Below are 24,779 nucleotides of genomic sequence, written 5' to 3' on the forward strand. Positions count from 1 at the left end.
GATGTAAATGCCTTATTCTCTAATGTGTAAATAATGTATATATGGAACATCAGGGGTTAACTTATTCTTTGGACTTTAATGTATTCATATTTTACCACTCCCATTCCTGGCTCCACCCCTTGTATATATAAGGAGCCATCCTCCCCATTTTCCTTGCTTCTATCTTGAATATTCAGCGAATATAGAATGCCTATTATGAATAAAGAGAGATATATTTAAATCTCTAACTTCTATTATCTTTATTGAGTCTGATCCTGAAAATATTGCAACAAAAATAATTTAGAACCCACCCCTGGAATGGAGGTTTTGCAGTATCCTTCCCTTGCCACGCCCAGCAAGCCACACTCAACAGAACCGGTAGTAAAAAAAAATTGGATTTCACCACTGCCTAGAACAGTTTGTAGAAGCTCTTTATGAGATGTTATTCTCATTTTCTGTTCAAGTATTGAGCATTAAAAGTAATTTTGGGTGGGAGGGGCAAGTTAGCAGGAGTGAGAAGCAGGAGTGAGTAGTTAGGTTTCATCATGAGACTAGCAGCCACTACACGAAGCAAACCAGTTGTAGTAACCAAAATAAAGTTTGCATGTATCAGATTGTGTATCGGCTAAACCAATGCCTTTGCAGATGTTGGCTTTAACTCAAAGAAATTCCTGGGCAGCAGTGCTGAATCTTTACTTTGCATGCAGTATAGATTAAAAGGGCATTTGCAGAAGAGATCCAAAACATTCCAGAGATGATTCTCACTTGAACCCTGAGAAGGTGAGATTTTTACTCTGCTGTTGTTAGAATACCAGGCCTAAACTGGATAAAAAATGATCCTTTCTGGATTTCTAACAATTCCTCCACTTGATGTCTTATTTGAACCACAATTACTTTGCCCCTTAATTGGCGGATTCACCTACCTCTTTACTCTGGAATAAACATCACATGATATCTTTTTTCTTGTCACTTGGGCTAGAGGGGAAAGTGATAGAATGCTTGATGTAATTCATAAAAAACACATGGAATAGTGATATATAAAGTGGCCTCTCATATCTATCTGTCTCCCATGTTCACCCCTACTGGTCTGTAAATGATTTTGTTTTCATTTTGCATCTGCATTCTAGAGAACTGTAATTATTTTAACATGCTAGATTAGTGGTAGTAAAAAAAAACCAACAACCCACTATCCATGCAGCGTGATTTGTGCTACCCTGTTAAGCATCTTCAATCTTGAAGAGGCTTGGAAGGCATCTCTGAGAAGAAAGATGTAATCAAAATACTTTTGGTTGCTTTCAAGTATCTTAGGGAGGTGAGAGAAGCAGTTATGTTAATTCCTACCTGGCAACACTGATTCCTACCTGGTAATATAACACACTGTGTCAAGTTCTTAAAGAAATGGGAGTACCAGACCATCTTATTTGTCTCTTGAGAAACTTATATGCAGGTCAAGAAGCAAGAGTGAGAACTGGACCTGAAACCACTAATTTGGTCCAAAATTGGAAAAGGGGTCTGGCAAGGATGTATACTGTCACCCTGCCTATTTAATTTATATGCAGAGCACAACATGAGAAAGGCGGGTCTAGATTAATCAAAAAATGGAATTAAGATTACCGGGAGAAATATCAACAACCTCAGATGATACCACTCTAATGACAGAAAGTGAAGAGAAACTAAAGAGCCTCTTGATGCGGGTGAAGAAGGAGAGTGCAAAAGTTGGCTTGAAACTCAACATTAAGAAAACTAAGATCATGGCATCCAGCCATCTCAATTCCTGGAAAATAGATGGGGAAGAAATGGAGGTAGTGACAGATTTTATTTTCCTGGGCTCCAAGATCAACGCAGATGGGGACTGCAGCCAAGAAATTAAAAGACGCTTGCTCCTGGGGAGAAAGTTATGGCAAATCTAGACAGCATACTAAAAAGCAGAGACATTACCCTGCCAACAAAAGTCCATATAGTCAAGGAGATGGTTTTACCAGTTGCAATGTATGGCTGTGAAAGTTGGACCATAAGGAAGGCTGAGCGCCAAAGAATTGAGGCCTTTGAACTATGGTGCTGGAGAAGACTCCTGCGAGTCCCTTGGACTGTAAGGTGATCAAACTGGTCACTCCTAGAGGAGATCAACCCTGACTGCTCTTTAGAAGGCCAGATCCTGAAGATGAAACACAAATACTTTGGCCACCTAATGAGAAGGAAGGACTCACTGGAGAAGAGCCTAATGCTGGGAACGATTGAAGGCAAAAGAAGAAGGGGACGGCAGCGAACGAGGTGGCTGGATGGAGACACTGAAGCAGTCGGCGTGAGCTTAAATGGATTCCAGACGATGGTAGAGGACAGGAAGGCCTGGAGGAACGTTGTCCATGGGGTCGCAATGGGTCGGACACGATTTTGCAACTAACAACACTGATAGTGCACAAACCTCAGATGATAGTGGTAGGCAACATTGCCTCAGATGAAAAGAGGCATCAAATCAGTCACTACTGATTTGACATTAAGTGTAAAGAATAGAGTTGACCAGGTGAGAACCAAAAGTCCTGGAACAAACAGAAGAATAGAACAGAAGAAAATATTTGTAGCTCAGGGTTGAACTGTGGGATGCTTAGTGCTTTCTAAGCTTGGTAGTTTTCTTGCAGATGTTTCATTACCCAACTAGGTAACACCATCAGTGCTGCACATCTGCAAAACGTCTGCAAGAAAACAACCAAGCCCAGAGAGCACCAAAGAGCCCACACAGGAAGTTCCTTTGTAGTAGCAATGCACAGTGCATCTTCCACCAAAATGCAACCAGATCTCCTTCTATTGGAGCCAACAGATAGGAAACAATCTGGGGCTGTTAATTATATGGCTCAGATGTTATAGTTAGCAGTTGCTGGCTCTATGCTATAACTACAGATTTTCTGATATCTATAAAAAAAACACTCTAATCAACCTTGTGTTCTGGACTTTCTGCTTGTACTGTACATCTACTAGCTTGCAAGCCCAATGCTCATTAACTAAAGGTTAGTTTCAAGTGCCTTATAGAGATAAATCCTGTCAATCCAGGTGGCCATTAATATGGAATTGTACAAGTGGCAGTCACCCTAGGAATTTAACTTGCCCAGCTTGCACCATTTGTACAAATCAAAGCTGGCAAGGAATGGAGTCCCAACACCCTCATAACATTCACATTAATTACAATTGGTGTTTAAAAAATCTGGTAGAGACAGATTGGAACAATCTGTCAAAATGGACTTGCCATGGCATGGAAAAGTTTTGTTGAATGAAAATTGCTAAGATAATGACAAGCGAACACATGCTGCCTTCTTCTCTTGTGTAAAAACATTTTTTACGTACAAAAAAATATTAGGAAAAATTGTTACAAAACTTTGTACAATTGCCTATTGGATACATCGGTAAGGGATTTCAAGAATAAGATTACTCTATTCATGCATTTTGCATTTTCTCTAATTAAATCAAGGATTGAGGTTGGGAAGAAGACACCTGTGGTCATCCATCATAGCACATAATCTCTTGTTCTTTGCCCATATTAATTTATTTAAACTAGTCAACTAGGATGAACTAGGTAGATCCAGGGACTGGTAAATAAATCTCTGCATTAAAACCACCAGCCTTAAAAAGAGATGGAACTTACTGTGTAATCATGGAACAAGACTCTCTGTATCTAGTAGTAGTAGTAGTAGTAGTAGTAGTAGTAGTAGTAGTAGTAGTAGTAATATAATAATAATAATAATAATAATAATAATAATAATAATAATAATAATAATAATAATAATAATGACAGGCACTTGGTCCATAACACATCTGACATAACAATAGTTGAAAAGAAAAAAGTATGGTTCATTGACATGGCAATACTTGGTGATGCACGGATTGAAGATAAGCAGCAAGAAAAAATCACAAAGTACCGGGACTTGCAAATTGAAGTTGAGTGACTGTGGAAAAAGAAATTGTGTGTTGTCCCAATTGTAATTGGAGCCCTTGGAGCAATACCCAAAGGGCTACCCCACTATTTAGAAATTCTAAATTTACCGGACTTGAACATTTTGACTCTACAAAAAACCACCTTACTCGGAACAGCTTACATCCTCCGACGATACCTTAACAGTTCCTAGGTCCTTGGTTAGGACTTGAGCTGCTGAGCTATTAACCAGCCTCAAAGGCTGAGAATCTCACCAAAGATTAAATAGTAATAATAATAATAATAATAATAATAATAATAATAATAATAATAATAATAATAAGTAGTAGTAGTGGTGGTGGTGGTGGTGGTGGTGGTGGTAGTAGTAGTATTGCCAAGGCAGGGTCAATGCAGTTACAGATGTTCTTGGAATAAGCCAATTATTTTTTGTCATTTCAGTCTCAGTCCTACCCAGGGTTAGGGATAGAATCATGCTTGGTTGTCCTGAAGAATGACTTCTTTTGAGAAAATGCAAGTATATTGAATCTGCAGGATCTGTCAAAGAAGGTTGACCATCTTGACCATGCTATTCTTCTGCCCTGTTCCTATGAGATGGGTGGTGATTTTTGGTTGCCAAGGCCCCACTTGTGATCAGATGAGTGCAGAGGTGGTTATAAGTGTGAGTATAGAGCATAGATTGTCAGTCACTTTTTCTGGGGCTGTCATAACTTTGAAATACTATTGAACAAGTGGTTGGAAGTTGAGGATCATCTGTAATGCACTTTATGTAGGATACCTTTGTACCAGGGGTGAAATCCAACAGGTTCTGACAGGTTCTGGAAAACCGGTAGTGGAAATTTTGAGTAGTTTGGAGAACCAGCAAATACCACCTCTGGCTGGCCCCAGAATGGACATTCTGCAATATCCTTCCCCCAGGAATGGGGTGGGAATGGAGTTTTTGCAGTATCCTTCCCCTGCCACACCCACCAAGCCACGCTCACCAAGTCCACCAAGCCATGCGCACAGAACCAGTAGTAAAAAAAATTGGATTTCACCACTGCTTTGTACCTGCTCTAGAAGTTGCAGCTGGAGCTAAGTATAGTGCTCAGTTGAGCTTGAGTGGTAGAGACTGCTCTTTAACTATTCTTTTACTAATTCTAGTATAACTAGTATGGATTTTCTAGCTTTTTTGTGGAAGGGAGAAGAGGTTCTTTTAAATTTGCAAATCGAGCGCTTCAGAAGAAGAAACACAAAACTTTTGCATCGGATTTAATTGGCTGTATGGATCCCTGATGGTTTCTTGAAAGATTGTTCTAAGCTACCACAGATTTGATGTTTGATTCTGCCAGCCCACTCAAGAACACAGGTCCAATACCTGTCTGACACTGTTGAGGGATCTTCTAGGCCTCTTCTCCACTTAAAGCAGGGATCCTCAAACTTGGCAGCTTTAAGACTTATGGACTTCAACTCCCAGAACTCTTAAAGCTGCCAAGTTTGAAGACCTCTTCCTTAAAGGTAAAGGTTCCCCACATACATATGTGCTAGTCATTCCTGATTCTAGGGGGCAGTGCTCATTTCTGTTTCAAAGCTGAAGAGCCAATGTCTGAAGATGTCTTTGTGGTCATGTGGCCGGCATGACTCAACGCCAAAGGCGCACGGAACGCTGTTATCTTCCCACCAAAGGTGGTCCCTATTTTTCTACTTGCATTTTTTTTAACATGCTTTCGAACTGCTAGGTTGGCTGGAATGGTAGATTTCTGCCTTTCATGGGCAGAATGGCCCAGTTGAAGTGGACAGGACAGGGAACTCATGCTTGAGGCCTCTTGACAATTCTCAGGTACAGAAAGCTGGTTAAGGAGAATCCTAAATAGAAAAGTCAACTAGGCAAGTATCAGAAAGGCTCCAGCAGTTAGACATAAAAGTCTAACTGCTGGAGCAGTTAGACTTTTCTACCAGTAGAAAAAAGAGTTTTTTGATTGACTCTTGGAGTTGTAGATGCTCCTTCTCTGGAGGATTGCAAGAAAAGATTGGACAGACATTTGTCCAATGAATGATATAGGGCAAGGGTCAGCAACCTACGCAAGGGTGAAATGCTCCCGGTTCAGACCGGCTCGGGCGAGTAGGTAGCGATGGCGGCGGGCAGTTTGGAGAACCGGTAGCAAAAATCCCTGCCCCCGCCCCTCATGCCCAGCTGAGCCATGCGATCATCAGAGCCTTTTTTTTCCTTTTAAATGGAAAGCTCTGACGATCCAAGCTCTGACGATCCCAGCTGAGTTGCCTGCTAATCAGGCAACTCAGCTTGGATCGCCAGAGCCATGTAAAAGAAAAAAAGTTTCTCATTTTCTCCCCCCCCTCCCCAGCCTCCAGCTTGCTTACCTTAGCTGCTGATCGCAACACTGCGATACCTGCAATCCATTGCATCAGCAAGCAACTGAATCTCCCTGCCTGCAATCAAGCTCATTGGTGAGCAGCTCTATCTGCAACTTTAAGACTTGTGGACTTCAACTCCCAGCAAAGCTGGCTAAGGAATTCTGGGAGTTGAAGTCCACAAGTCTTAAAGTTGCCAAGGTTGGAGACCCCTGTTCTATTGGGTAAGTTTTTTCCCCTTTGGGAGCTTTAAAAAAAATAGTTAATTGGGCTTTTTTTTAGTTGTTCTTTTTTTAGACCTAGCCATTTAAAGTTTAGGAAGTTTTAAATTTAGCTGCTTTTATATAAAAATAAAATACAATAAAATAAAATAATATTTGTGCAGCTTTGTGAGATTTAGTGTGTTTCTGTAGTGCTTCACTCTAACTACACAAACACACAAAATCTCACAAAGCTGTATGTGGAATTTTGTGTGTGTAAAGTGTAAAAGTTGGTTTTTGGGGCTTTTTATGGCTGTGTGAGGTTCCTGCTTTGTTGCAGGGGGCATTTTGGGTCTAGCACAGCTGCTTTTACATTGTGGGTGAGCCAATTGTGTTGTGTTGTGTTGTGTTGTGTGTGTGTAAAGTGTGAAAGTTGTTTTTTTGGGCTTTTTGTGACTGTGTGAGGTTCCTGCTTGTTGCGGGGCCATTTTGGGTCTAGCACAGCTGCTTTTCCATTGTGGGTGAGCCAGTTGTGTTGTGTTGTGTTGTGTTTTGTAGGCTAAAAAAGGGCAAAGTGACATTGACTTGGCCACGCCCACCCAGTCAGCTTACCACCAAGCCCCACCCACTAATTAAGCCCCGCCCACAGAACCAGTAGCAAAAAATTTTAGATTTCACCCGTGAACCTAAGGCTCCGGAGCCACATGTGGCTCTTTCATCCCTTTGTTGTGGCTCCCTGTTGCTGGTTGGCTTCACAATTGATAGGGCTTTCAGTTAGGACAGGTAGAGGAAAAAGGATGCCATGCTAGGAGGAGACTCTATGGTGGGGGAACCGACTTCCAGTTGGCAGAGGAAAAAGGACGCCATGCTAGGATGAGACTCTATGATGGGGGAACCGGACTTCCGGTTGGCTCCAGAATTGAACGGAAGCTTTGGGTTAGGACTTTTGTGGCTCTTTGAGTGTTTAAGGTTGCCGATCCCTGATATAGAGTCTCCTGCCTTGGGCAGGGGTTGGACTAGAAGACCTCCAAGGTCTCTTCCAGCTCCATGATTCTAAGTTTCTTTTCCTGGCACTGTTCCTTGTGATCTCTTAACTCAGTTGTTTCTGTCTTGAGTAGATTATTGTATTTTTGATTAAGTGTCTTAAAGAGCCTTGGTACTACAGTGGTTTAAAGCACCCTGTTATTAACACAGCTGCCTGCAATTTACTGCTGGTTCGAATCTCTCCAAGGCTCAAGGTTGACTTAGCCTTCCATCCTTTCTAAGGTAGGTTAAATGAGGACCCAGTTTGTGGGGGCAATAAGCTGACTTTGTATAAAATATACAAAAGTATGAAGGCTATTGCTGAGCACATTGTAAGCCGCCCTGAGTCTCCGGAGAAGGGCGGCATATAAATCAAATTAAAAAAAAAAAAAAAAGTGTCAAAACCTCTATGGGTTCCCCAAACCATGTGTGAGTGTGATCGAAGCGTGGACAGTTTCACACTGCAGCTAATTCAAAGGATGCCACAAACAATGAAGTACCAAGTTGCTTGCCATGACATATCACTCCATCTGCAGATTTTATGCAGTATAGAGAATTCTCTATTTTGTAGTAATTAAGTACAATCAATACATTGGGACATGCTTAATATTCTGTTCATTGCAGGAAAAAAACTGAATTAGAACAAAGTCAGCAATCTGAGTATCAGTCCCCACTTAAAGTCATCCGGTGAGGGAGAACCAATCTTCTCTTAAATCATTAACTGCCCTGTCAAATTGCTGTTGCAATTGAGATTTTCTCTTATGTTTAACTGAAATCTGACACCTTCTAAATGAGGGAGAAACACTTTTTTTTAGCTTCTAGGTATTGGACTTTTTTTAAAAAATGGTGTTAGAAAACAAATGCATTAATGGCATTATTGGTGGAGAGGAGCAGATTTTTTTTTTACACATTAGAAGCTTTCAGAAGGATTTTTGTTGTAGCTCTTAAGGGGAAAAAAAAGAACAATTTTATCTTGGCTAAGGCTGGAAAATTCCTCTGACGGTTTTCAAGGTTCTGTGTTTATCCCTGACTAGCATTAAAGATATCCATGTGATTCTTATTTCCTTAGTTTGCTCAGTTTTATCCATCTTGAAACGTGTAAGAGGAATTACTGAGGCTCAATAATAGGGAGCTAATGAAGTTTGGGGCCTCTTTGAAGCACTCTCACTCAACAGCTGGTTGGAGTTGCATTTATTGTAGTACATGTTCAATTCATTTGGTTTTCCAAGAGTCTCTCACAGATAGGAGTTCTACTGACACCAAAAAACAAACAAACAGGCCTCAAATGTGGTCCACATTCTGTTGAATAACAGAATAACAGACTTGGAAGGGACCTTGGCGGCTTTCTAGTCAACCTCCTACGGGAGAGGTCAACCTCTAGTCAACCTCCTATGCGGGAGACCCTATACCAATGGCTGTCCAATCTCTTCTTAAAAACCTCCAGCGATGGAACCCCACAACTTCTGGAGGCAAGTCACTCCACAGACTAATTTTTCTTACTGTCAGAAAACTTCTCCTTAGTTCTAGGTTGCTTCTCTCCTTGATTAGTTTCCACCCATTGCTTCTTGCCTTAACTTCAGGTGGTTAGGCTGACCCTCCCTCTTCTTTGTGGAAGACCCTCAAATATTGGAAACTTCTATCATGTCACCTCTGTTGTTCTTTTCACTAGACTAGACTTGAAAGATAAACCCTTCTCTTTTTTTCATGTTACTGTTGCCATGTTCCCCTCTGACCTTCTCTTCTTTAGACTTAATCATTTTAGGAGTTTGATGGCCTACTTTGTCTCATTAATCATTTAGCTGCAAAAAACATGGACTTGGGCTTTATTGATGGGCTACAGGCTTGATCTTGAAATCACATTCCCTCTTAGTTATGCTTCCTTTAAATTCTCAAAGGCCTCAAAGCTCTATGGCCTTCCACAGTGCTAAGTTACAACTGCCAGCATCTTTTACCATTGACCGTTTGGGGTGAGACAAGTGGAATTTGGAATCATCCCTCACCTCCAACCCATACAGTCTCTCTTTCTCATTTATTTTTGTTTTTATGGTCTGAAATTTGGAGGACATGAAGATGTACTGTATCTATCTTACGTTAGGTTGAAAATAGTGCATAGACTCAAATCCTGTCTTGTAACAACTGTGTAATTAACCTGTGTAATTGGTGGAGAAAACAAGAAGAACCAGGTAGAAGAAATGGCCTCGTAGAAGAGAATTATGGAAGAGGCCCCTGTAGTGCACTGTGTGTTATACGTTCCACTTGTTGGTAAGCAAAGAAGGAAGCTTTGGATGTTTTTGTTTCTCTGGCTGTTTTGGGAAACAGTGATCTTTGCACATTGGGGTTTACTTTCTGTTTAATAAAGGAATTTCATAGCACCATGGACAATATTGCTTCTCGAATCACTAGTCTGGATTTGATGCAGCTCTTTTTTGAGATTCTGCATCAGTCCAATGCATTCCTTGACCGCTTGATGGCGCCACTGCATTGAATGCAAGATGTCAATGGCAGCACTCTCCTTTGGCATGTGAGAACAGTCAAGAATTGCCTTCTGAGTGCCAGAGGACAAAAGCCATTTATTAATCAACTGCAGTAAATGAAATGAAAGCTTCCATGCTATTTCACCAAATCTTGTTTCCTTTCCTTAGTTGATTAAGGAGACTTATTCATTTTATTGCTTAAAACCCAGTGAAACAGCCATTTAGGTTTTTCTTTCCATTACCTTTTAATTTTGCAAGACGTGTTTGACATTTTGACTTTCCCTTGGCTTTGCTGCAAAATTAGCGTCTTTCTGGCTTTTTTTTTTTTCCAAAGCAGTAGCAAAGCTACAGCCTTAATTGCGAAGCGGTGCTTATTTCTGGATGGAAGCGGACATGGGCATGACAAACAGTTTGAATTTCGAGGCCTGGGCTCTGGACAAACTCTTGTATTTTTACAATTTCTCCGAAGAAAAATGTAGGGATGTAGTTCACGAGAGGCTCATGACCAAGCTTTTGGTTTGAAGATGGCAAGTCAACATGTTTGCTTTGGTAGTGCAGTTCGGGTAATGATGTTCCTTGTAATTCGCCTGTCTGTCTCTCTAGCCATCTGTCGCCTTCATGCTCTCCTCTCAACAAAGCTAGTCAATGGACAGGCTGAAAAAGGAAGTGCTTTTTTCAACGTAAACAAAGCTGGTTATAAAAAAACAATGGTCCAAATCCTACAAGATCATTAAATGTTAGTGAGAGTTCACATCTCATCTCAAATATCTCTTTCTGGCCCGAATTCTGCAAGAGATAGCAGTATTGTGGGATTCTGGCCATGTCAGATCCCTAACGTGATACTGTCATTCAAATGGAGGGAGGCGGGAGCATAGGGATAAGCTGTATTTTTATAACTTTTTTCCTGGCGTCTAAGCGCCCTGCAGTATTCTCACCTTTGGAATGTAATGAGGAGGGAGGGCCACATGGATTGTTTCAGTTTGCTGAAAGCGGAAAAAGAGCCTGGTAACTGCTCCTTATCTGTTTCTCAAGACATCCGTTACAATAAACATCTTCACACCTGTAGATTGGCTAAATCCACGTTTGGACAGGAGGAAGGGATTCTAAAGCCTTGTTTCTAACTGTGTAGTTTGGGAGGGGATTTAGAATCTGCTTCAGGGGTGAAATGTTCCTGGTTCAGACCGGTTCAGCTGAACCGGTAGCGATGGCGGCTGGTGGTTCGGAGAACCGGTAGCGATGGGAGCACAAGGCTCCACCCACCCGCCCAGTCGACATTACTTCCTGGTTTTAACCAGGAAGTAACCAGATTTTTACCCGAAGAAGGGTTTGCACATGTGCAGAGGGTCCGTGTGCAGGGCGCATGCACTTCCCAACCGGTTGGGAAGGTAAGTAGATTTTACCCCTGGTCCGCTTCGCCTGTTCTGCTATCACTTCTTCTCAATAAAAGGTTCCTTTTGAAATACCACGTTTCAAGAGTCTATACTTTCTTGGGAAAGGAGGAGAGGCAGGTCCTGACAGACCATTTTTTTCAATGCATGAAGATGATACATACAGTATATCATATGTGGCCTCTGGCAGTAAAACACCATGTTCAGGCACTATGTTGATACTAATCCCTGTGTTAGATCTCCTGGGTGCCATATTGGTGACATATTACTATATACATAGAAAGACCAGAATTTTGAGCAGCTGAATTCCACCATTCCACCATTTTAAGAAGCCGTTTAACAAGTCATTATTTAAAATAAAAATAGAGACAATTAAGAGTGTCTTGGGGAAAAGGTGGAATATGTCATTTAAGCCTAATGAAGTAAAATAGGATATCTAGCATCCATGCCAGGTATCAGAGATATGGGACATATTGTGGTAAATTGGGAGAATGGCCAGGGATTTGTGAGTAATGTTAACAATAATGATGCTAAGTTTTATCTCAGTGGGAAATAAAAAAAGGCACACTGAAAAGGTAGGATTTATGAAACCATATGGGTTGCTCAGTATGAGTACTTCATATCTAAGCATGATGTTGGGCCAATATCCAACACATGTTTTTCCCCCACTCCCTATATGTAAGTCTGAAACTATAATTGCCTGTACAAGATTAAACGTTTCAAGAGCTGCAACAGAGAATTTTAGAACTCTGCATTTGAAAGCCTGACCATCTATGCTCGAGCATAAAGGATGAATGTCACTGAGGTAAGAAGGTGTGAAATGAAGTGGAGCTCCGAGCCAAATTTCCAAAATTGCTTTTCAATTGTTTGTAAGGATTGTGTGGCTGCAAAGTTCTCTTGCAAGTACCGCTCGGTTTGGAAATGTCACATGGGAAGGGCTGACAGATGGCATAGAGCACACCATTTTTTTTTCTGTGGCAAATAAGTGTCAAGTGCAGGTAAATAGTGCAGGCTATGCTAATGTTTTTTGACAAGTGCTAAAATGAATTTTAGCATGCATTCAGATTTAATCAGGAATTTGAAGAAGCAAGGAAATCAGATAAAATTCGTCCTGTAGCATTTGACAGGAAGTAACTGTCCCTCAAGTCACTCTACATTATAGGACTTGGCCATAGTGGTCATTGTGGGTTGGGCCAGAGATATCCTTGGCTCCCCAGGGAAACTCAACTGTCTTTTTGTCTTTTTAAATAATAAATTTGGAATATTTTCTTTGTCCATATGGTGGTTTGTTAGAGGAACACCATATGCTGGTCACTTTGGAGCTCCTTTACCTAGGAAATTCTGCTTAACTCACTCACTTCTTGGTTTTTAAACAGGGGGTTAAATCAGCTCTTTAACTTTTCACCTGAAGCAACATTCAATAGCAAATGCTGAGGTTCCCATTCAGGAGAAACTTCCTTGAAATATATATATAAAAAATAAAATATTTCACCCTCCCCCAGTTTATAAAAATGCTTAAGGATTGTGCATGTGTGCCTATATGGATCTAGAATCTGTAGAAAATACTAAGGTAGCTTGTTGAAATGTGATCCTGCTGTTAACTTTCCCCGATACCAGGCATGAGTTTTTGGCTGGTGAATAAATGTCTCAGATGAAGATGGAACTATGTTTGAATCTGCAGATCCAAATAACTGGAGGGCTTAGCTTGGAGAAGGCAGGTCTATGTGTTTGTGAGTAAAGCCATTCCTAATTTTGGAGAGATTATGACCAGTGGTGGATTGCTACCGGTTCACCCCGGTTCGGGAAAACTGGTAGCAGCAGCGGTGGGAGGTTCTGCCCACCTGCCTGGATGTCATCAAATACACTCTGCACATGCGAAGAAGTGGTGTGCATGCGAGCGAACTGGTAGCAAAGGTAAGTGAAACTCATCACGGATCAAGACATATTCCAAGATGCATATATCTAAATGCATCTTGGCAGGGAAGAACGTCTTCTATGTGTCAGCACTTCAAGCTGCAGTTACTCTAGTGCTGACATAAGGAGAAGTGGAGGCGTCTGGAAAGGGATGTTTGTCTTTTCACCTACTTATTTTCCCTGGAGATAATATCTCCTAGGAGATGGGATGGGAGGGGGGAAATTCCTTTGAGTGGGAGCAGTAGATTAGGGGTAGAATGACTTGGAAGATGGCCAATGAGTGCAGGGGAGTGGGGAACGGAAAGGGAGGGTTTTGGTCTGGAAGTCAGTGTTGGCTTCAATGGAGTCGGGTCCAGAATGTCATGCTTAATAAATAGGAGTTTTCTTTCAAAGACTTTGTTTGAAATGCAATTTATTTGAGACGACCTCGAAACTTGACACTATGAATCTCTTAGATGAATCTTTTAGATAGGTTGGGGGATATGAAATTGGGCAGCGTTTAAATCATCTCCCACAACCTGGGGACTGTATATACATGCAGATTCAACTCTAGAGTCTTCAGTCATGGCTAGGAGGATTAGGAAGTTCCATGTGATGAACTCCACCCCTTGAAAAAGTCCCCAAGATTTGGGAAACTTTATCTAGAGGTTGCATCATTGAAGTTACATTTCCAAAAATCTCTACACTGGGTCACAGTGGAATTTGGCTCTCTGAAAAAGAGAAAGCTTTCTTTTCTTGGGCTTTGCTATGTCCGTTCATGTCTGCCAATGGTTGCTCAGAGCAGCAGAACAGAAGCGGGAAATTCATTCAAGCCAAACAACAAGCAATGAAGCTAGGCAATTGAATCCGTGGGCTGAAAAAGTTGAAAGGCTTTATGTTTGGAGAGATGAGAGGCCATGCAAAAATCCTGCCATTGGCAGTAGCAAGTGCCATGGCCTATTCTTCACCCTCGAAAACGCAGGCATGAAATGATAGGCCTTTGGATTTGAAGTACGGCTAAAATTACAGTAATTCTCTTTCTTCACCCTACATAGGAATCTCAATTACAATTTGGACGGAATTTATATTGTTGTTTACATAAAAATAATCCCTGCCCACCTTTTCAAGAAGCACTAATCTATGCTGAGTGATGAGGAGAATTTTGATTTTCTTCAGTTGGCAGTCGTTTTTGAAGCGTCAGGAGGCCAGTTGCTGGATAACGTGGGTAGACATTGTGTAGCATAGCCTAGGTGTACAAATGTTCTACAATTTTTCAGGCCCTATCAGAAACACACAATTGGCTTTCAGTTAGATCCCATCATAGTTTTATTCCGGAGTCACAGGAATTAAGAGTGACCTTTCTGCAACATCTAGAAAGGATGTTGCAGTATAGATTTTACATTCAGAACAAAGCAGTGGTGAAGTCCAATTTTTTTTACTGCCGGTTCTGTGGGCGTGGCTTGGTGGGCATGGCAGGGGAAGGATACTGCAAAATCTCCATTCCCACCCCCATTCCTGGGGGAAGGATAGTACAAAATCTCCATTCCCTCCCCACTTTGGGGCCAGCCAGAGGTGGTATTTGCCGGTTCTCCGAACTGCTCAAAATTTCCACTGCCGGTTCTCCAGAACCTGTCAGAACCTGCTGGATTTCACCCCTGGAACAAAGCATTTCTTTGATATCTAAGACTGGTCTGAGAAAAGGCATTCCCGGGATTATTTCCTCCCTGGTGCGAGGACTGAAGTTGGCAAGGCTGAAAGCAAAGAATTTGTCACCAGGGAAGAGAGTTGCTATGCGCAGTCCATGTTCTATCCATATCAAAAAGTGGGGAGATCTGTTTCATGTAAGGGCAGTAGAGACACAGAATTTAAATGTGAGTGGATTGCTAGATTCTTCAGTAGCTGGTCTTCTTCCTTATTGAACATTCAATAAAAATGATGTAGTTTATTGGAGAATTTAACTCTTTCCTGCTAGCTCTTTCCTGAACATTGGATATATTTTTGACCTCAGTCTCCTTGGGCAGCACCCTCAGCACCCTGACAGATACAATACTCACGATCCAATCTTAGATGTTTTCCCTGCCTACCAAGCAGCAGCATGTGCACCTACTGTATCGCTGTGAGACAGACTGGAATGAAATCTGAAGGAAGAGTAGCCCTGTAGAGATGGGACATCCCATCCGTATTTGAAAAGACAGCTGTGGTTAAGAGGTTGTTGTGCACAGGGGAAGAAGGGAGTTAGGGAATGTTGGTGGCCATTCCTGATTGTGAGTTATGGGGAGGCTGGGAAGGAACGGAGGAGATAGCAGTGGGCCTATCAGTTGGATGTCATATCTTGTAAATAGCAACTCAGCCTAAGTAGGAGGAAATCTGGGAAGACACAGCTTAGGCCTTGATGGTGAACCTAAGGCATGTGTGGCAGAGGTGGCACACAGAGTCCTCTCTGTGGGCACACATGCTGTCACCAGCTGCCTTTCTTGTTTCCGGTGCATGCATGCATGCTGGCCAACTGCTCTTTGCGTGTGCCGGAGCCCCGGAAACCCAAAGACCAGCTGGTCAGTGCACCAGCCACCTGGTCTTTGAGTTTCCGGGGCTCCGACGCATGCACGTTCCAGTTTGGGCACTCGGTGCCGAAAAGGTTCGCCATCCCTGTCAGGGTATTCAGAGGGACTCTTACTAAAGGAAATCTCAAGAAGAGGCTGGGGAAATTTATCTTGCAGTTTCCAATGGTCTGTATTTATCCCAGATGAGCATTAAAGATGAATCTTACCGAAATCTGTGTAGCTTTGACTTCCTTGGTCTTGTTCAGCTGTGTAGGCCTTGGCAGAGCTTCAGCTCAATCAGTCACAGAGTCCTAATAAAGGGCTTGTGTTAGGAAACAGCATCTTGCTGTTTCTGATGTTCTTCACGTAATACACATAATACACATGTTTGTATATTATGCACAAACTCACAAATACTAAGCAGGGGTGAAATGCTACCGGTTCGCTCAGGTTCAGGCAAACCAGTAGTAAAAAAAAAAAAAAAGATAGCGGTTCCTCCGAACTGGTATTTCTGATGATCAGCTGTGCCGCAGGGTTTAGCTTTGCTAGAAAGCAGGAAATCCTGCTTTCTAGCTAAGCTAAATCACGCGGCACAGCTAATCCTCCCCCTCACTGTTCTATTTATCTTCCCAAGCTTCCTTTTGCTGTATACTGCGCATGCGTGTGCGTGCAACACATGTTTGGTGTGCACTGCACATGCACATGCAGCTTGCACTGCATGTGATACTTCCACTGATACTGAGAATAAGTAACAGGTTTCAGGTATCCCTAATATCTCTGATATACAGTGTTATTTGGTTTTAGAACTCCATGGAAGTTCCCTTCCATTCAGATGCCATTGAAGTGAAACTGTATTCTTGTTGCTCTCAAATCTACCTTCCCATTTTTATTATTTCTCCAGCTTTTTTGTGGGGCCTGTTTAATCTCTGAGTTCTGAATTAACCGCATTCGGTATACTTTCTCAGAGGCATTTCTGCTAATCATTGTTACCCCATGAATACAGCATGCCCATCCAAATCCAACAAATTTAATTCCCGCTGGGAAATTTCCAAGGGCCAAATCATATTATACATGAATATTATTTAAGATTTTCAGAAGTGACTTTAGTTTGTTGAAATAAATTTACTAAAGTTTTGTTTTTAATTAGCAATTTAGCCCAAACCCTGCACACATTAGCACAATGTTCTTTCAATGGTTCCAAAGAAACCTGCAACCTGATCTAATAATCCTCTGCATTTGGTTTTCGTGGGATTTAATTTCATGTAAATATGTTTAGAAAAAGAGACATGAAATATAATCCTATGCATATTTACTCAACCTTAATATATTCATTACCTAGAAAATGAATGTATGATGGATTGCAGTCTTAAATACTCATGTCCTGAATTATGGATAAACTATTTTAACCAACATAAACCAGAAGGCATGCATTCTAGTGATTTATCTTCTTCATAACCTTTTTGGAATCTAAACCTCTATTCACAAAGACACAGGAAAAAAATTCCTGATTCAGGACGATAAGGTCTAGAAGACTTACATCTTCTAGAGGTCTTCAGCCAATTTGCCTGGAACCTAGGTGTAAATATGAAGTGACGTATTTACAGGAAAGAAACAGATTTGATGACTGAGATCAGTGAAGAAATTCTGCATCCATGGCATGCAAGAAAACCTAAGAATATTTCTGAGCTAGAAAAAGTCTGCAAAGCATAGAGGAAAAAATCCAAAAGCAAGAATACAAAACCTTTAAGCGAGATAAAGAAATGTTTGGAAGATGTTATTTTGGACAAACAGGCATTTACTAAGACAATTGCAAATAAATACCGTGTTTCCCTGAAAATAAGACCCTGTCTTATAGTTTTTGAACCCTGAAATAAGCGTTTAGCCTTATTTTCAGGGAAGTCTTATTATTTTGGGGCACGTAGAGCAAGACGGGGTTCCTCTTGCTGTATTACCTGATTTCCATCTCTGTCTCCCTAATCCTAACCAGAGGAAATGGTGGGGACCGGCTTCACATGCTTTTAAATATTTTCGGGGAGGGCTTATTTTAGAGCATGCACTCAAAAGCCCAATTGGGCTTATTATCAAGAGATGTCTTATTTTCAGGGAAACAGGGTAGTAAGTGACTGATTATGTGCCACCAAGTTACTCCTAGTACAGTACCTGCATAGATAAATTTGATCCATGATAATCTATCCCTAATCTGTTCTTTCAGACCCCTCAAAGGTTCACCAATTGCCACTACAACTTCTCTGGTTGCCCTCTTCTTTTCTTTCCTTCTGTCTTTCCCAGCAGTGGAGCCTTTCCTGAGAGCTAGGTGAATAGAAAAGATAAAGTAATAAGTAATCCATTCAAATCTTCTAATACAACCCCCTGTTCAAGCAGGAGAACCTATTTCAGACAAGTGGTTGTCTAATCTGCTCTTAAAAATCACCAGTGATGGAGAACCCACATCTTCAGAAGGCGAGCATTAATTGTTCTTACTGTAAGGAAATTCCTCCTTAGTTCTAGGTTGCTTCTCTCCTTGATTAACTTTCATCCATTGCTTCTTATTTTGCCTTCTGATGCTTTAGAGAGCAGGTTGACCTTCAACTATGGGAATACTGTTATCATGTTCACCCCTAGTTCTTCTATCCACTAGACTTGTTGTTGTTGTTAGTTGCAAAGTCGTGTCCGACCCCATGGACAATGTTCCTCCAGGCCTTCCTGTCCTCTACCATCCCCCAGAGTCCATTTAAGCTCATGCTGACTGCTTCAGTGACTCCATCCAGCCACCTCTTTCTCTGCCGTCCCCTTCTTCTTTTGCCCTCACAGCACTGATGGTGTTACCTACTTGGGTAATGAAACATCTGCAAGAAAACTACCAAGATTAGAAAGCACTAAGCATCCCTCAGTTCAACCCTGAGCGACAAATATTTTCTTCTATTAGTACCTGTTTGTTCCAGGACTTTTGGTTCTCACCTGGTCAACTCTATTCTTTACACTTAATGTCAAATCAGTAGTGACTGATTTGATGCCTCTTTTCACCCGAGGCAATGTTGCCTACCAGTATCATCTGAGGCTTGTGCGCTATCAGTGTTGTTGTTGTTGTTAGTTGCGAATTCATGTCCGACCCATTGCGACCCCATGGACAATGTTCCTCCAGGCCTTCCTGTCCTCTACCATCCTCTGAAGTCCATTTAACCTCACACTTACTGCTTCAGTGACTCCATCCAGCCACCTCATTCTCTGCCGTCCCCTTCTTTTTCCCTCAATTGTTCCCAGCATTAGGCTCTTCTCCAGTGAGTCCTTCCTTCTCATTAGGTGGCCAAAGTATTTGAGTTTCCTCTTCAGGATCTGGCCTTCTAAAGAGCAGTCAGGGTTGATCTCCTCTAGGACTGACCGGTTGGATCGCCTTGCAGTCCAAGGGACTCGCAGGAGTCTTCTCCAGCACCAGAGTTCAAAGGCCTCCATTCTTTGGCGCTCAGCTTTTCTTATGGTCCAACTTTCACAGCCATACATTGAACTTGGAAAACTAGACTACACATATGCAATTCCTGCAACCATTCTTCATTTTTTTTTTAGTCTTCAGGCCCTTAATCATTGTTGCTCTTCTCTGCACTCTAGGATCTCAACAAGTTCTTTATATTGTGGTGACCAAAACTGCATGCAGTATTCCAAGGGTAGTCTTACCAAGGCATTATAACACTTCACATGATACTTCTTTAAGTTCTGGGAAGAAGATAATATTTGGAAGTGTCTCAGGCAAATACATCCACAAGGATAGAAGGAGAAAAAATAAAGCCCAACAAAGCTTACAAGACACTGTTAATATACAGTAGTCCATCTTAATAAAGGAGAGTTCTAGTTTTTCTATCTTAATTATTCTGGTCTATCCGGGGGTGGGGTAGGGGGAGGCTGAGAGATGCCTAAACATTTGCATACATTCGCAAATAGCTGTGACATGTGCAATTCATATTTGGTAAAACATAGGCTTATAGGTTTACATGTTTGAAGGCAATGAATTATTTTCCTTCAGTTTCCCAGCAAATTTGCTGCTTTTGCTAAAATGCTTTGAGAATGAATGTAGATGGCTATTTTGCCCAATCAGATTTTTTATTCATCAATGGTATTAAAATAGAACAGAGAGATAAACCTTTTTATATTTTCATTTTAGCAACCACAGTTTCCCTCTTGTATCAAGTAACATAAGGATTTTAAGGGTATATTGTCAGGTTAATATTCCCTCACATATGTGGCATTTGGCTCAGGGATCAGCTAGGTAACAGAAATAGTTCTTTTAACAGATCATGTTTCTCCTGAGTTACAACAGGCTGACGGCAGAAATAAATCTAGCATTTGACAAGTAGGCAATTTGAACTTAAAGCTGAAGAAATTCCCTTCCAATTTGTGACTTTATAAAGGGTTAAAAATGAGATTTAGGAGTGGTGTAACAGTTTCTGGAAAGCCAAGTAAAATAGCTGATAGAGAAAAAGTGAGTACAATTGATCTGGAAATAACCCCTCTTGGAAAATATATAAGAGCAAATCAATGGAACTTGCTGTGGATTTGCTCCCCTTAAAAATCACTTGATTTCCCCCCAGATCTCTCTGCATTTCTGCCTTAACCTCAATCCCTGCCTCTTCATTCTTTAGTTTTTTTTTATTTTATTTAATCAAATTTCTATACCGCCCTACTCCCGAAGGACACAGGGCGGTGAACAGCCAAGATAAAATACAGATAATACAAATATTAAAAATCCCTTAAAATTATTAAATATTTTGGCCAAAAACACAGATTAAAACACCCAATTTATAAAATCATGAATTAAAAAATTTAAAAGAGGGGAGTTAGGCCAGGCCAGCTTGCTGAAATAGAAAAGTTTTGAGAGCACGGCGAAATTTCTTGAATTTACAATTCTGATCCTAGTTATTTTTTTTCTCCCTTATCTTTTTGTCCATTCCTTATGAGATTAAATTTATTAGCTACATAATATTTTAACCTTTTCCCACCAAGGAGTACATCCAGTGGTGGGATTCAGCCGGTTTGGGAAAACCGGTTGTTAAATTGTTGGCTGGCCCCTCTCCTCCCCACCCCTTCCAGGAGTCCCCACATGCCCCGTTTTTGCTCCCAGGGGGATGCAGGAGGCCGAGTGCTGCCTATCACACACCATGGCCACACCCACCATGGCCACGCCCACTCAGCTGGTCATTAGGGCAGAGAACCGGTTGTTAAATTATTTTAATCATGTTGTAGACTCGAGGTATCTTCTTGGGATGAAACGGAGAAGAACATCTCTCTATATGTATTTTTAAAAATTCAGTAAATTTAAATAATGTAGTTGATGAAGATATGAAAAGGGCTTTTTTTTAAAATTTTGATTTATATGCCGCCCTTCTCCGGAGACTCAGGGCGGCTTACAATGCATTAAGCAATAGCCTTCATTCTTTTGTATATTTTATACAAAGTCAGCTTATTGCCCCCACAAACCGGCTCCTCATTTTACCTAACTTAGAAAGGATGGAAGGCTGAGTCAACCTTGAGCCTGGTGAGATTTGAACTCGCAGTAATTGCAGGCAGCTGGATGTTAAATGCTGCCTTTAACAGTAGCATTAGTCTGCTGCGCCACTCAGGCTCCTGTTTTTCAAGGGCTTTTCTTCCTTCCTTGCACAAATGTACTAAATAAAAGAAAAATCATGTCTTTGGTTTCTGCTTCTGGGTGGACCCAATTTTTTTCTGAGCATTTTTTATACTTCAAACATCGATGTAGTGTTATTTAGCTTGGTTAAATATAAATTTGACTAAAATCATTCTCCGGGTCTCTGATTATCTCTGGTTAGGCTTCAATGAGATGCAGTGAAAAACTTTTGCTAACTTTATATATTTATGCTATCTAATTTATATAACGCCCCCCCCCCCGCCCCTCCAATCTCACAAGTTAGTGATTCTGGGAGGCATGCAACAAACTAAATCTAAAATCTAAAATGTGAAGAGATTAATGTTTATGTTCCCTCCAGCTGCTGAAAGACAACAAAATGTCTTTAAATATCCTGAACTGCATTATTAATTGGCCTCCAAATATTTTATTCACTAACATCTTAAAACATTAATGATTCATTAACAATAACAAATAATACTTCACAAAGTCTTGTGATGTTAATTTATAATGTCAGGTTTCCTAGAAGTCTTTTCAATGTACATTCTCTAAGAAGTATTCTTCCATGCCACCCAGTATTAAATATAGTAACTGCTTTGATATTTTAGAGAAGGAATAGCTCCCTTTACTTTTTTTGAAAGTGAGTCTATGAGGCTGGAAAAAAGTTTTTTTTTTTTTTTGGCTGCACAATCTAACCCCCTCTGAAGAAAAATGGGGAAAATGTATGAATTTGAAAACTTTGGTTGGAATTGTAATATTTTTTGTAGAATTATTCTTCTGAACAAAGGGAAAAATCAAAGGGTTGGTCATAATCTTGGTTGGCATTTAGCAGCTCCAGAAAATTCTGGATTTTAGCTTTCCATGCTTCGGATATCTTCCAGCTCAATATTGCTTCTGACAAAGTAAGAATCTAGCTGTTTTATGAGATAAAACCAGGGGTGAAATCCAGCAGGTTCTGACAGGTTCTGGAGAACCGGTAGCGGAAATTTTGAGTAGTTTGGAGAACCGGCATATACCACCTCTGCTTGGCCCCAGAGTGGGGTGGGAATGGAGATTTTGCATTTTCCTTCCCCTGGAGTGGGGTGGGAATGGGGATTTTGCAGTATCCTTCCCCTGGAGTGGGGTGGGAATGGAGATTTTGCAGAATCCTTCCCCTGGAGTGAGGAGGGAATGGGTATTTTGCAGTATTCTTCCCCAGGAGTGGGGTGGGAATGGAGATTTTGCAGTATCCTTCCCCTGGAGTGGGGAGGGAATGGGGAAACCAAGAGCCTTGGTGGCACAGCAGACTAAAGTGCTGTTAAGTAACAACAGCTGCCTGCAATTACTGCAAGTTCAAATCTCACCAGGTTGACTCAGCCTTCCATCCTTTCGAGGTAGGTAAAATGAGGACCCGGATTGTGGGGGCAATAAGATGACTTTGTATAAAAAAGAACACCGCTTTGGGGGGGGGGGGGAAAGCCCTACTAAGCAGGTATATACAAAAGTATGAAGGCTATTGCTTAACACATTGTAAGCCGCCCTGAGTCTCCGGAGAAGGGCGACATATAAATCGAACCAATAAATAAATAAATAAATAAATTTTGCAGTATCCTTCCCCTGCCACGCTCACCAAGCCACACCCACTAAGACACACCATGCCCACCAAGCCACGCCCACAGAACCGGTAGTAAAAAAAAATTGGATTTCACCACTGGATAAAACATATTTGCCCCAAAATATATTTAAGACCAGTAAATACCAGCTAGCACGATTAATTGCTTTCAATCTTTCTGGCTTTAAATGATGGTTTATTCATATCCTGTGGGGGTTTGTCAAGCTGTTCACAACTCTAAGCTGATGGACTTCATGGTAGACTTTATAACATTTTAGGCTTAAATGTGATGAGATGCATCATGGCCTCAAATTATTAAAACTTTGTCCTTTTAGTATTATTTAATAGTAAGTTGTAAGTTTAATTCAATTTGGACACTGCTAGACTCCAACTGGCACTGAATAGTTTACCAATAGTAAAATAGGATTAATGGTTATGGCACCAGGCTAGAAACTAGGAGTTAAGCAATTTAAAACTCTCATTGCTTAATATGAAACACCATAGATTGCATTTTTGAACAAGAGGCTACATCAGGGGTAGGCTTCAAAAATTTTAGCAAGGCGTTTTCTGCCCAGTTGCTGGGCAGGTGTGGCCACGGTGGGCATCTTTTTGCTCTCCCCAGGCTCCGGAAGCTTTCCTTGAGCCTCTGGAAAGGCGAAAATGGCCTCCCCAGGCTCTGGAGGTCCTCTGGAGGCCAGAAATGGGCCCATTTCCAACCTTCCCGAACTTCTGGTAGGCCCATTTTTCGCCCTCCCCAAGGTTCCCTGCATGTCCTGCACTTACCTGCATCCAAAATGGGCCACGTGGGGACTCTTGGTAGGGGCTGTGTGGGTGGGGCCAGCCAGGAGTGGGGTTTAGGGGGTTCTCTGAACTGCACAGAATCTTAGCTAGAGGTTCTCCTCTATATGCATAACTTGTTTCAGCTCTAAGCATCACCACATACCCTTTTTAGATGTCAAGCTCCAAAGTCCAAGAAAGACTCACAGAGTAACTTCGAAGTAGCTTCCTTTATAGTTCCTCACTTACAAACATAAATCTTGCCAAATTAAGCAACTACTTGCAACTTTAAAGATACACTCTGAGAACTTCTAGGGAGGAGCCATCTTAACTCTCTTCCTCCCGACCAAAGTATCTAAACTTTGCTGTCTCTTGGTCATTGGGAATGCAGTCCCTTCCTTTGGGAATCCAGACCACATTCCACCACACTAAGCCTTGTTCACCTTGTCACTTGATGTGATTTGACTTCCCAATTTCTACATTTTTCACCTCACTGACGATCTGCTTCCTTTCCTTCTTCTCTTCCAGCCTGTGACCTGATGACCCTGGGGATTTTAGCCTTAGTGACTTCTACTGGTTGTGCCTCCGCCAATGCCTTGCAGTCTTTGACAGATGCCATGCACATCCCTCACCTCTTTGTCCAACGCAACACAGGAGGTTCTCCACGGACGGCATGCCACCTAAATCCTAGCCCAGAGGAAGAGGAATACACCTTAGCAGCCCGGCCACCTGTTCGGCTCAACGACGTGATGCTGAAGCTCGTCACCGAACTGAGATGGCAAAAATTTATAGTCTTCTATGATAGTGATTATGGTAAGTGCCTTGTTTCATTTTTTCTTTTCTCTGCCTCTCCTTTTTTTCTGAGTATCTTTTGCTTTTATTTGAAGAAGGTAGACCAAAGACGCATTTTGGAACGGTGGTTTTTTGTGTGTAAGTGTTGGGTAGAAAAATATCTTTTGAATTGACAAACTTTTCTGATTTCCCTTGACTGAAAGGTTGCTTAGCAACATCTTA

At 41.4% G+C, this 24,779-nt stretch overlaps 1 protein-coding gene across 2 annotated transcripts in view; it reads left to right on the plus strand.

Annotated features, from left to right (window-relative positions):
* Window positions 1-24,779, plus strand: part of GRID1 (glutamate ionotropic receptor delta type subunit 1) — an 802,371-nt gene that overhangs the window by 385,955 nt on the left and 391,637 nt on the right. For both annotated transcript variants that reach the window (XM_070945420.1, XM_070945421.1), the window contains exon 3: window positions 24,294-24,578. In XM_070945420.1, coding sequence (XP_070801521.1) covers window positions 24,294-24,578 — 285 coding nt within the window. The remainder of the gene's footprint in view (window positions 1-24,293; window positions 24,579-24,779) is intronic.

The sequence above is a fragment of the Pituophis catenifer genome, unplaced genomic scaffold (assembly GCF_029215685.1).
Source record: "Pituophis catenifer annectens isolate HBS135680 unplaced genomic scaffold, rPitCat1.0.hap2 SCAF_6, whole genome shotgun sequence".
Taxonomy (NCBI): Eukaryota; Metazoa; Chordata; class Lepidosauria; order Squamata; family Colubridae; genus Pituophis; species Pituophis catenifer.